Source organism: Scyliorhinus torazame, chromosome 11 (genome assembly GCF_047496885.1).
Source record: "Scyliorhinus torazame isolate Kashiwa2021f chromosome 11, sScyTor2.1, whole genome shotgun sequence".
Taxonomy (NCBI): domain Eukaryota; kingdom Metazoa; phylum Chordata; class Chondrichthyes; order Carcharhiniformes; family Scyliorhinidae; genus Scyliorhinus; species Scyliorhinus torazame.
In genome coordinates, this window is record NC_092717.1 from 53,475,472 (window position 1) to 53,489,729 (window position 14,258).

Genomic DNA, 14,258 nt, shown 5'->3' on the forward strand with positions numbered 1-14,258 from the left:
AACTGCCTCATCCCCCTCCACCCCAGCCGGGGTTTCGACTCATATAATTTTCTATAAAAGTCCTTAAACACCTCATTCACCCCCACTGGGGTCCAGGACAGTATTCCCGCCTCTACTCTTTACTTTCCCTATCTCCCTGGCCGCTTCCCTTTTCCTGAGCTGGTGCGGTAACATTCTGCTTGCCTTTTCCCCATACTCATAAATCGCCCCCCCCCCCTTGCCTTCCTCAACTGTTCCACCGCTTTCCTGTAGTCAACAGCCCAAACGCCACCTGTAACCTCCGCCACTCCCTCAATAGCCCCGCGCCCGGGGCCTCCGAGTATCTCCTGTCCATCTGGAGTATCTCCTCCACTAACCTATCCCTCTCAGCCGGTTTCGCCTTTTCTCTGTGGGCCCGTATCGAGATTAATTCCCGAGGCCCCCCCCCCCCCCCCCCCCCCCCCCCCCCCCCTCCCCCCTCCCCCCTCCCCCCCTCATGCTCGGACATTTTTTTTCTCCACCTCCTGGTTCGCTCTTCTGTGGGTCTCTCGATTCTGCACAACTTGATCAATCGAAGCCTTAATCGGGTCCAGCGTGTCCTTCTTCAGCTTGGCGAAGCAATCTTCAAAAAACTTCATCAGCTGCTCCGTCGACCACTGTGCCGTCTCCCCGCGGCCCTTGCTCTCCACCATGCTTTTCCACGTTGCCGGCTCTGCTCGCGTTGTCCTTATAGGCCTTTGTCTTCTCACACGGGCCACTTCTGGTCCAATTCTCCATACACTGGAGGCAGATTTCTCCTCACTGTCTCACTCTTCACTGATTTATCCTATAAAATCCGGAAAAAAATCCGCCACCGGAAGTCCCCAACGTTAAAAATTCTTAATGGCATCCTCTTTTAAATAGACATTTCTTAGATCCACTGATCATAGGATAGCGGAGAGGCTGGAAAAGTTAGCACTGTTCATCTTGGAGTAGAGGAAGTTAAGAGATGAAAATGAAAAGGTTTGCAAGAGGATGAGGGGTTTTGATAGAAAGAGAAAAGTTATTCCCTCTGTTAAATGAGTTAACAATTGGAAGTCACATATTGAAAACCATATGCAATATACAAGGAAGAGGATCTTTCTCCCCCCATCTCCCTTATCCAAGTTGGAATGAAGTAGTCAAAGTCAGAACGCACTATCTGAAAAGATAGTGCAAGGTCATTCCAGAAATAAGTCTTAAAAAAGGATGTTGGACAGCATCTGTTTTAAAAATATTTTAAATAAATTTAGAGTACCCAATTCATTTTTTCCAATTAAGGGCGATTTAGTGTGGCCAATCCACCTAGCCTGCACATCTTTGGGTTGTGGGGATGAAACCCAGCCAAACACGGGGAGAACGTGCAAACTCCACACGGACAGTGACCCAGAGCCGGGATCGAACCTGGGACCTCAGTGCCGAGAGGAGGCAGTGCTAACCACTGCGCTACAGTGCTGCCCTTTGAACAGCTTCTTGAAGATGATGAACCTACACATGTTCACGGACAAAAAATGGGGATTTGGGACTAAGTACGGGTGTTTGTGCAAAAGCTGATACAGATATGATATAGAATAGATGGAGACAATTGAGCCTAAGTTGCTATGATTCTATGAGTTGAGAGGACAGGTTACATTGACTCAGCTCATATTCTCAATAATATGGAAAATATAATTTAATTGCTTAAGCTGATGAAAGCATTTGAGAGGGTGGACTGAACAAAATTATTTCCTCTGGTGTGAGAGTCCAGAACAAAGGCAGACACTGACATCATGCTATCTCACTTCCTCCTCCTGAGAAGAGTATCTGGAATTGGAAAACATTTTTAAGATGTAGAATCACTGGAGCAACATTGAACCCATTGGAGCAACCCATTGAACACAACTGCACCGGCAAAGAGTTGCTATATGGAATGACATACTGGAGTTATGACAATGCTTTTGTTATGAGCTAGATTCAAATATTTGGGAGGAATGCTGTAGTTCATGATGGACAGTTAGTGGGGAGAATGCTTTATTTGGCAAGGGTATTGAGCCTAAGTTCAAGTAACTTGCGCACTGATGTTTCAGGCATTGAGTGTTGGTTCTTAGCTTTGGAAGTCATCTGCTCCTGGTTGTTACTGAATTTTTCCTTCTGTTTGCCGCAAAGCTATGCATCTGGGAGGCAATGTTATTCAAGAAATAATAAGCTGTAAAAACTTTGGACGGAATGTAGTGTAGCACTAAAAATGTATCCAGGTACTCAAATCGTGCCTGTTCGATACTGATGATGTCCCCCCACTAAATTCCTGGTAGAAGTGTGCACTACACGAACTCTTTGACCCTTGTCTGGGTTTTTGCAGTGGATGCCACACGCCACAGTTCCAACACATACCCTCAATCGAAACTCCATGCACCTTCAAATAAGTGTGTCAGCATGGACTACTGACAAAAGAAGAAACCAAGATATATCCAAGGTAAGAGGTAGAGGGATTGAGTTCCGGAGTCGGGAGGTCATGTTGCAGCTGTACAGAACTCTGGTACGGCTGCATTTGGAGTATTGCGTACAGTTCTGGTCACCGCATTATAGGAAGGACGTGGAGGCTTTGGAGCGGGTGCAGAGGAGATTTACCAGGATGTTGCCTGGTATGGAGGGAAAATCTTATGAGGAAAGGCTGATGGACTTGAGGTTATTTTCGTTGGAGAGAAGAAGGTTAAGAGGAGACTTAATAGAGGCATACAAAATGATCAGGGGGTTGGATAGGGTGGACAGTGAGAGCCTTCTCCCGCGGATGGATATGGCTGGCACGAGGGGACATAACTTTAAACTGAGGGGTAATAGATATAGGACAGAGGTCAGAAGTAGGTTCTTTACGCAAAGAGTAGTGAGGCCGTGGAATGCCCTACCTGCTACAGTAGTGAACTCGCCAACATTGAGGGCATTTAAAAGTTTATTGGATAAACATATGGATGATAATGGCATAGTGTAGGTTAGATGGCTTTTGTTTCGGTGCAACATCGTGGGCCGAAGGGCCTGTACTGCGCTGTATTGTTCTATGTTCTATGTAAAGAGTATTCAACTTGTTTTTCAGTTCTTATGGCTGCAGACTAGTTATGTATTCATAGAACTGTGTCCCTCACTGTACACAAATGGATAGCATTATCTACATGCAGCCACAAATCAGGGATGAGTAGCAATTATATCACTTTTTATGCCCTGTAGTGAAATGCAAATACTTCCACATCAGGGTTTTACAATATATGGCCATGGAAGGTTTTTATCCAACTCGTGGACTGGCTGGCAGCAACTAAATTGTTTCCGGATGGGGCAGCATGGTGGTGCCAGGTTCGATCCCCACTGTCCATGTGGAGTTTGCACATTCTCCCCATGTCTGCGTGGCTCTCACCCCCAAAACCCCAAAAGATGTGCAGGGTAGGTGAATTGGCCATGCTAAATTGCCCCTTAATTGGAAAAAAAAGAATTGGGTACTCTTAAAAAAAAATTTTAAACCGTTTCCGGAGACCATGACTGTCTTTGCCTCCACACACTGTGACATCCTTCAGCTGTTTAAAGAAGCCAGGGTGAGTGCCTTGCAGAGTATCCTTACAATTCTGTAACAAACTCTGCAACCCTGAAGGATCAGCAAGTGTGCATTCATTGATTAAACTCCTGTATCGAGTATCCTATGGGGTTCTAGGCACATTGAACAGGAATATATATATATATATATATATATATATGAAGATACAAAGGTAAAACAGAAAATACTGCACTCAACAAGTCATGTTGATGTTCTGCACAGAAGCCCATCAGAACTGAAGGGTAATGCAAATAGTTTATAATGGGGTTGTCCAACATACAGTCCATAGGCCAGGGCAATAGACTTGTAATGCCTTATCTTTCCAAAATATGTTCACCAGCCCTGTAAGTGAGAAAAAATATGAAATATGGCCCTTCACATGAAAAGGGATTGGTTTAGCACAGTGGGCTAAATAGCTGGCTAAACAGTAAAGCAGACCAAGGCCAGCAGCACGGTTCAATTCCCGTACCAGCCTCCCCGAACAGGCGCCGGAATGTGATGACTAGGGGCTTTTCACAGTAACTTCATTTGAGGCCTACTTGTGACAATAAGCAATTTTTCATTTTCAAAAGGTTGGACGCCCCTGTTCTAGGTCATTTCAAATGGGTGGAATTATTTGGCTTCAAGTGAGGAGAAACATTAATTGACAATTTATGTTGTCATGATCAAGACCGCGGACCAAAACATCTGTATTTAATTTATTCGAATGCAAAGTCCCTAAACTAAGCAGTTTCTTCCGGCCCTGCTGTGTTGACTGTGGATAGGCCTCCACCCAGTCTGTGTTTGGATTTTCTTTTGTTGTATGATGCATAGTTTGCTTTCTCCCACAGGCACATAGGGAGCTGACACTAATGTCCCATCTGTGGAGGTGGGCCATGGCTGGTCCTGAAACAGTTACAGCTGGACCACTCTTTCCTTGTAAGGTTAAAAGCAGGGAGCTGTTGGATTGGATTTGAGACCAGGTACTTGTCTTTCATGTCCAATGATTCCCATTCATTTGTTTAGGCAGAATTTGCATTGAAGTCTTGTGTGGGAGGGTTTTTCCAAGATCAGCCTTCTTGATGGGAGCTGTACCCCACGTGGGCTGAATGCAAGAAGTGGCAGTTGGGGGGGCATTGCAAACTTATTTCTATCATTTTGTGGGTTGTTGCAGGTCAGCGGGTATTTGGCGGAGTGATGTTTGACAGGACAGGGAACCAAAGGAGCGGTGTTGAGCGCAGTGTTCTAGTGGTGCTTTGCATGGTAGCATTCAGCTGGGCGTTAACTCTAAACGGAGGTGCAGCATTCTGCTACTGAGCACAAGTGCTGAGGTTCAGAGGGTAGTGGTAGCAGCATTGCGCGTTGAGTTGTCTAGTTTATTAATCAAGTTGTTTCTGCACTTGACCCCGAGTGCAGTTGTTTTTAGGCAGATGAGAGCCGAAGGATGTCACAGTTACAGATGTAATAAGCTAAGTGGATAGCGGACATTCTGTAGATGTAGTATACCTGGACTTCCAGAAGGCATTTGATTAAGGTGCCGCACAATAGCCAAGTACACAAGGTCAGAAAAATTGAAAGGCAACTTATCTAAATGGAGAGAAATGTCAGAGTGCTTTGGTGCAGAAGGATCCGAGGGGTTTACTTTGGGACAAGTGGTCACATTCAAGATTAAGGGTGGGCTGTATGTGTTTGCGTCAGGGATAAAGGGATAAAGGGATTTGGGCAACATATCAACATCCATTGACCAGAAACTGAACTGGACCCAGCCATATAAATGACTTGGATGAGGAAGTGGAAGGGTGGGTTAGTAAGTTTGCTGATGACACGAAGGTTGTGGGAATTGTAGATAGTGTTGAGGGTCATTGCAAGTTACAGCAGGATATTGACAGGATGCAGAGCTGGGCTGAGAAGTGGCAGATGGAGTTCAACCTAGATAAATGTGAAGTGATTCATTTTGGAAGGTCGAATTTAAATGCTGAATGCAGGGTTAAAGGCAGGATTCTTGGAAGTGTGGAGGAACAGAGGGATCTTGGGGTCCACGTGCATTGATCCCTCAAAGTTGCCACCCAGGTTGATAGGGTTGTTAAGAAGGTGTTTGGTGTGTGGGCTTTCATTAACAGGGGGACTGAGTTGAAGAGCCATGAGGTTCTGCTGCAGCTTTATAAAACTCTAGTTAGACCACACTTGGAATATTGTGTCCAGTTCTGGTCACCTCATTATAGGAAGGATGTGGATGCTTTGGAGAGAGTACAGAGGAGATTTACCAGGATGCTGCCTGGACTGGAGGGCATGTCTTATGAAAAAACACTGAGGGAGCTAGGACTTTTCTCACTGGAGTGAAGAAGGCAGAGAGGTGACTTGATAGAGGTGTACAAGGTGATGAGACGCATGGGTAGAGTGGATAGCCAGATATATTTCCCAGGGTGGGAATGGCTATCACGAGGGGACATAATTTTAAGGTGATTGGAGAAAGGTATAGGGGGGGGGGGGGGATGTCAGAGGTAGGTTCTTTACACAGAGAGTGGCGGGTGTGTGGAATGCACTGCCAGCAGAGGTGGTGGAGTCAGAGTCATTAGGGACATTTAAGCGACTCTTAGACAGGCACATGGGCAGCAGTAAATTGAAGGGGTGTAGGTTAGGTTGATCTTAGATTAGGATAAATGGTTGGCACAACATCGTGGGCTGAAGGGCCTGTACTGGTCGATGTTCTCGTGCACGAATCTCAGAAAACACGTATGCAGGTAATAAGGAAGGCAAATGGAATTTTGGCCTTTATAGCTAAAGGGATAAAGAATAGAAGTAGGGACGTTTGGCTGCAACTGTACAAAGCATTGGTGAGGGTGCACCTGGAGTACTGTGTACAGTTTTGGTCCCCTTATTTGAGGAGGGTTGTAGTTGCATTAGAGGCAGCTCAGAGGAGGTTCACTAGATTGATTCCAGCCATGAGGGGTTTGTCATATGAAGAGAGATTGAGTAGTTTAGGCCTATACTCTCTCGAGTTTAGAAGAATGAAAGGAGATCTAATTGGGGTATGTAAGATGGTAAAAGATATTTCATAGAATCCCTACCGTGCAGAAGAAGGCCATTCAGCCCATCGAGTCTGCACCGACCCTCCGAAAGAACACCCTACCAGTTCCAAACCCCCGCATCACCCCCGTAACCGTACCTAACCTTTTGGACACAAACGGGAAATTTAGGTGTGGGAGGAAACTGGAGCACCCAGAGGAAACCCACAAAGACACGGGGAGAATGTGCAGACTTCACACAGTCGCCAAAAGGTCAGAATTGAACCCAGGTCCCTGGTGCTGTCCCTCAATGCCCCAACTCACCTATAAAGGAGTCATCGAGCACCCCTTTCCCCCTCCACCTCATACGGGCCAGAGTACCCCGGACCCGATTCTGGCACGGGAAGAATGCATGGCTGGCACCCAGGTGGCACTGCCATGGTGCCCAGGTGACACTGCCAGAATGCCAGGCTGGCGGTGCCAAAGTGCCCAGGTGGTACCAGCTGTGCCACTCTGCCCAGAAGCCGACCACTCAGGTGCCTCTGATCACCTGGGCCGGCAGTGCCAAGGTGCCTGGGTGGCACCAGCAGTGTCAGAGTGCTCCCCTGCCTAGAGGCTGAAATGCTGGGTGCGTCTGATCACCAGGGCTGGCAGTGCCAAGGTGCCTGGCTGGCACCAGCAGAACCAGCAGCCTGGAGGCCTATCACCCAGGGGCTCCGACCACCTGGGAGATCGCCACAGGTATTATTCCACCTGGTCCCTGCTTATGGGGACCAGTACGGAATGTCACCTGGCTGGGGTTTCCTCGGCGAGGCCAATAGCTGCCGGGTGGCCGGTAGATCCAGAGCGAGCATGGTTAAATGGGATCTTAAACTCACTAAGCCATGCGAGATGGGTCCCACCCACGTCTCCCGAGATCCAGGCCTAATGACCGTTGGGAATCCCGGGGAAGCCTCTCCTTCCGGCAGGACGCAGCCGGTAGATCACGCCCTATATTACTTGAAAACTCTGGGAACAGGAGACAATAACAGGGTTCAAAACAGGACTGGATCAGCTCCTGCAAGTGAAGAATATTCGGAATCCTTAGAAATATATCAAGATTTATTGTTCTTTGTACACTGTTTTTATACTGTTGTTGTTTGTAATGCCAGAAAATACCTCATTAAAATGGTTTGTTAAAAAAAAAGAAATATATCAAGATAATGTGAGAAGTTGGATAAGTAGGCTCACTGAACCTGTTCCACTCTTGCCTGAAAATTCACAAATACAAGAGCAACTGTAACGCTGAGTTATGTGACTCTATTGAGAGCTTACAGGATTTAATCCTGGAAAATGGAAACTGGCTCCTAAAGTGACAATTAGTTTACCGCTTGCTATCAATAATGTTAAGTCCACTAAATGTACAGATCTACAGTAAAGGAAAAGAAATTTATCTAAGTAATCTATTTTTCCAGAAAATTTACACAAGAATACTTACCATATATTGCACGACTGTCTCCCTCTCCATTTTCATTATCTTGCAAGCTAGCCAGCTGTGAAATACCTCTTGCATGTTGTGATTCTTGGCAAACATAGATAGTTAACCTCGGTCTAACGGATCTGCATTAGGTAATAAGATGGTATTAGCCTTAAGTCACCAGACAGGATGTTATGTGAAGACATGGTAAATCAGTCGTCTGTAAAATGATGGATTTGCAATTTTTGGTATGAGTGTGGCTTTATATATGATTTTCAATTACTGGTCTGAGGAACATCATATTAAAAAAAGGAATAAGCTAATTTCACTTTTGTTAGGTTATACAATTTCTGTAGCCAACACATTTGTTCAATGTGCAACAAATATTAAGAGACATGTAACCGCAACCAGTTAACTATCCTTTTACTTTTTTCTTTAACGATGGAGATGGTGCATAGAATTCACTGTTCATAATGTGACTGCTGCAATTTAGCCTCAAGATGGAATCAAACCATTGCCCTCATTATTACAATGTGTGTGGAGAGGTTCAATGTTACAAATGCTTAGTCATAACTGCTTGTTTAGATTCAAAGAGTTAGGGAAAGGGATATCAAAAATAAAGTAAAGATATGTGGATCAGGAAGTAGCAACCAGGAGGTAGAAAAACAGTTCTAAAAGTATAGGGATTTTGGAGGAATATAAAAACTAAGGATGCTAAAGAACTCAATTTTTGGGGTGGCACGGTGGTGCAGTGATTAGCACTGCTGCCTCACAGCGCTGAGGACCCAGGTTCGATCCCATCCCCGGGTCACTGTCTGTGTGGAGTTTGCACATTCTCCCCGTGTTTGCGAAGGTCGCACCCCCACAACCCAAAGATTTGCAGGCTCGGTGGATTGGCCATGCTAAATCGCCCCTTAATTGGAAAAAAGAATTGGGTATTCTAATTTTTTTTTTTAATAATTCAAAAGAACTTCATTTTTAGATCCTGGAAAAGGAAGTTGAAATAGGAAACAGTTCAATAATTTTTGAACAGAGAAATTTAGAAAGCACTGACACTGCGGTATTGATAAAACGAGGAAAGATGCCCCTCATCTCTAGCCTCCAGCCTATTAAGTGATGAGATTTTTCTTGTATATTGCCTCAGTACAAGTGTTAGAAGAGCCCATCTCAATATGGGAATAGTGATCACATCTGGCACAAACATGTCCTTTTTAAAAGTCAAGTGCTGAGCAGAAAAGCACTTGCATTAATAATAATGAATAATAATCTTTATTATTGTCACAAGTAGACTTACAATAACACTGCAATGAAGTTACTGTGAAAATCCCCTAGTTGCCACACTCTGGCGCTCGTTCGAGTACACGGAGAGAATTCAGAATGTCCAATTCACCTAAGTCACAAATTGGAAGCAGTTTTACCAACTGTGGTGTTCCAGATGAGCTACTGAGACCAAGAATGTCAATACTGTCTACTCCTGATAATTCAAAGTTTTTAAAAGCTGAATTGCACTAAAAGAAACTTCTGATGCCTTTTTATTCTAGAAACTTAATTTAACATTTCTGGTGTAGAAAAACTATTTAGAATTATGATAATGTAAGTAAAGGTCTAAATGTGAAACCAGTAAAGAGGTATTTATTGTGGACATGAGCAAATATATAAAAAGATATACGGTGAGGTAAACTCAAAACGCCTTGTACGGATGATGGATAGGATATCAGGACCAGGAAAACTCAATGGGGACAATATTTTTGGTCAGTTAACAATCGAAGGGCATTTACAGATGACGATCAAAGTTGGAAGAAAAGTGAAAAAAAAGACCCGTGAATTTAGTGTTTTCATGACTACCAGACGTCCAAGTACTAAACAGGTAATGAAAAGCTTTTTGAAGTGTAGTCACTGTTGTAATAAAGAAAGCACAAGAAACGTATAGCAAACTCCCACAAACAGCAACGGTCAGATAAACAGATTATAAAAACTCAGCAGCTCTGGCAGCATCGGTCTAGAGACAACATGAATATGACTAGGTCAGAATCTGCTTTGTTGATTGAGGGATAAATATTGTCCAGGACACTGGTGATAACTCCCTTCTCTTCGGAACAGTGGCAAGCAGGCAGAGGTTGCCTTGGTTTCACCTCATCTGAAAGACAGCATTCTCCAACAGTGCTGCATACCCTCAGAACTAACAATTACAGAGTCCACTTGCCAAACAATCAGCATCCTCTTCTCATGCAGTGTAAATTGTTGTTCCCTTTTATATTTGCTACCTTGTGAGTTTGCCCTAACAAGTGCAATACAAAAGTTTTGACAGAAGGTCCCTTTTTTCAGCAGACTTCAAGTTTTGTACTACCCAGCAACTAATTAAAAATTTACTGTTTCAAAATGTACTTAACAACCCTTAGAACAAAGATTAGCACCCATACATGCTCCAGAAAACAGTAAATTACAGCTACTACTAAATAGGCTTACCTTGGAACACAGTTAACTATAATCAGCAGCTCTTTCAATGTGAACACACAAGCTGCTTCTTCAGCAACTGGAACAAAGAGGCTATAGAACATAGTACACACAGTGCAGAAGGAGACCATTCGGTCCATCGAGTCTGCACCAACCCACCCAAGCCCTCACCTCCACCCTATCCCCGCAACCCAATAACCCCGCCTAACCTTTTTGGTCACTAAGGGCAATTTATCATGGCCAATCCACCTAACCTGCACGTCTTTGGACTGTGGGAGGAAACCGGAGCACCCGGAGGAAACCCAGGCAGACACGGGGAGAACGTGCAGACTCCATACAGACAGTGACCCAGCGGGGAATCGAACCTGGTACCCTGTGAATCCACAGTGCTAGCCACTTGTGCTACCGTACTGCCCTATGTAACCTCCTAAGCTAAAAAGTACTTAATTTAAGCTATCAGTAGGCATATATATCCCTCAGCACTGTTTCATCCAGCTGACAGTGCCTGGCTTAGGGATTCTGAATTGCCCAGGCAGAACTTGTAACAGCCCAAAAAAACTGTGCAGTTTAAAATCCATGTCACATTAGTGTCCCTCCCACTCAACGACAATGTGAACAGTTAGTGGTGATTGGAAATAGAACCAACTGGTGAAGGGAAGAGAGAAACCGGTCAGGGCAAAGAGAAGGGAGCTTAGAACTCAGGAGATGGAAAGGGGAGGCTGTATAAGAGGGAGCAAGCTGGGAGACTAGGGAATGGAGGTTGGGACATTAGAGCCTGGAATCAGAAATGTGTTGAGCATGGGGTTCAACATTTTCCGCAGAGGAAAGAGATTAGAAGCGTGGATAATGAGAGTGGTGCCAAGAGGGGAGTTGCCAGTAAAGAGGTGTGAGAAACCGGAGGACATTTCTGTAGCTTAATAATGAAAGACTGTTTTTACTGGTGGGCAAGTCAACAACAAGGTACAGAGACTGAGAATTCTCTCTATGCATGGGGAGGAGCCATATGACCAATCAAAAACTCCAATAAAGCAGAAGTGAAAAGTGGCAGGTGTTACAGGTTGTCAGGGGCCATACTGGTACGGCGGAAATGAAAAGAGTATCCTTTCTTCTCTATGCTCAACAGATGTTTGTGATAGCATTCCTTCAGTCATTCCTTTAATGACCATTGCACAACCAGAGAAACTACTCACAGCTTGTATGATGCATATTCCACCTAATCTTTCAGCATGCTGCAGACGGCTCCTGAAAAAAGGGCAGGATCCTTCTTTAGATTTAAATTAATCCAGCGCTCATTTCAGGCAGCCTGCCAGGTATGCCTGAAAACAATGAAGACCAACATAGTAGTGGCCATGCCATGCACAGGTATATATCAGGTACGGGACCAAACTACGGGAAGTTTATATCATTGCACGTTTTGTGCCCAAAAAGCAGGCAAAATTCATCCCAATTTCTACCCCCGTGATCCCAAATAACCGTTGCTGAATGTGACCCTCTCCAAGTATCAGGATGTCAGGTCCACCAAATAAATTGAGTTTGATACCCGTAATGCAAACAAAGTATGAGTGAGCCATTTTATTTGGCTTCTGAAATGTTACCTTGCTTTAAGTGCATTGAACAATCTAATCCCATCAGCTGAGCCACAGATCTGGACAAGATCATCTCGTGTCAACTTTAGTAAATCAGAACCTGTGAAAGCATCAATCATAAATACTAAATAATTATGAAGCCTTCATTGGGGACAAACAAATGAGCTATTCTTAACCGACAGAAGGAAACGGAATCATGCTATAACACGTGTGCGGGAGGTGCCACCGGTTTGACCAACTTGAGCTCCGGGTTTCAGAGCTGGAGTGTCGGATAGAGGCACTGATGTGCATCCGCGAAGCTGCAAGTTACATGGATAGCGGGTTTTTAGACGCTCCACCGCACAATTTAAGGAAGTGCAGTCAGAGAGTGAATGGGTGACCACCAGTCAGAAAAGCAGGCAGGTAGTTACAAAAAGCCCCAGAGTGTATCTCACTCAAGAACTGTTATTCTTGTGTTGGATAATCAGCATGGCTTTGTCAAAGGGAGATCATGTCCTACAAATTTGATTGAATTTTTTAAGGGGGTGACGAGGTGTATGGATTGGGGTAGTGCAGTTGCCTTTGTCTACATGGACCTCAGAAAGGCTTTTGACTAGGTCTTGCATGGGAGACTGGTCAAGAAGGAAAGAGCCCCTGGGGTAGAGGACAATTTGGCAAACTGGATCAAAAATTGGCTTACTGGCAGAAGGCAGAGGGTGATGGTTGAAGGTTGTTTTTGTGACTGGAACCTTGTGTCCAGTGATGTTCCACAGGGATTAGTGCTGACTCACTTGCTGTTCGTAGTGTACATTAGTAATCTGGAAGTGAATGTAGGAGGTTTGATCTGCAAGTTTGCAGATGACACAAAAGTTGGTAGTGTGGTAAATGGAGGAAAGATACAGTACGATATAGACAGGCTGGTTCAATGGACAGAACAATGGCAAATGAAATCTAATCCTGATAAGTGTGAGAATTATAGAATTCACAGAATTTACAGTGAAGTAGGCCATTCAGCCCATCGAGTCTGCACGGACCCTTAGAAAGAGCACCCTACATTTAAAAAAAAATATTTTTTATTCTCCTCCTTTTTAACCTTTTCTCCCAGATTTACACCCACCAACAACAAACAATAATCAGTTACAAATATGTCAATCCGCATATCAATAACAACGATCCCATCCGCCCACCAAACCCCAAACATTAGCCCGCATGTTCACATAAACAAATGACAAAAAGGAATCAGGAATCACCCACAGTCACCATCAACACACACCGCCACCCTCCCCCCAACTCTCCCGCCCACCCTCCAACAAATGTTCGATGTTATCCAGTTCTTGAAAGTGCATGATGAATAATGCCCATGAATTGTAGAACCCCTCCATCCTTCCCCTCAGTTAAATTTAACCTTCTCAAGAGTCAAGAATTCCAACAAGTCCCCCCGCCACGCCAGGGCATAGGGTGGAGGTTGCTCTCCATCCCATCAGGATCCGCCTTCGGGCAATCAACGAGGCGAAGGCTACAACATCTGACTCCGCACCCGTTTCCAACCCTGGCTGGTCCGACACCCCGAATATGGCCACCCAGGGGCTTGGGTCCAGTTTCACGTGCACCACTTTAGAAATTACCCTAAAAACCTCCTTCAAGTAATCCTCTAGCTTTGGACAGGACCAAAACATATGAACGTGATTAGCGGCCCCGCAACTTTCACACACATCTTCTACTCCTTCAAAGAATCGGCTCATCCTCGTCCTCATGAGGTGTGCTCTGTATACCACCATCAGCTGCATCAGCCCCAACCTCGTGCACGAGGGGGAAGCATTCACTCTCCGGAGCACCTCACACCAGAACCCTTCCTCCATATCCTCTCCCAACTCTCCCTCCCACTTTGCTTTGATCCCTTCCAGTGGTGCCTTCTCCTCTTCCAAAATAGCTCCGTAAACCGCTGACACTACCCTCTTCTCCAGTCCCCCTTGTCAGCACCTCCTCCAGCAATGTGGAGGCTGGCTCCACCAGGAAGATCTGTATCGCCTTTCTGGCAAAATCTCGAACCTGCATGTATCTAAACATTTTCCATTGCTCCAGCCCATACTTCGCTTCAAGCTCCTTCAGCTCTACAAAACGACCCCTAAAAAACAAATCTTTTCGTATCTTAATCCTCATCGCCTCCCATTTCCGAAAATTTCCATCCCACCCCCCTGGCTCAAATCTGTGGTTCCCCCGAATCGGTATTTCCCTTGACCCTGCCC

At 45.0% G+C, this 14,258-nt stretch overlaps 1 protein-coding gene across 5 annotated transcripts in view; it reads right to left on the bottom strand.

Moving 5' to 3' along the window:
• The window catches only part of LOC140385290 (upstream-binding protein 1-like), a 150,391-nt gene that overhangs the window by 15,575 nt on the left and 120,558 nt on the right, over positions 1-14,258 (bottom strand). For all 5 annotated transcript variants that reach the window (XM_072467290.1, XM_072467288.1, XM_072467289.1 and 2 more), the window contains 2 exons: positions 12,043-12,133; positions 8,015-8,136 (listed from right to left, as the gene is read on the bottom strand). In XM_072467290.1, coding sequence (XP_072323391.1) covers positions 8,015-8,136; positions 12,043-12,133 — 213 coding nt within the window. The remainder of the gene's footprint in view (positions 1-8,014; positions 8,137-12,042; positions 12,134-14,258) is intronic.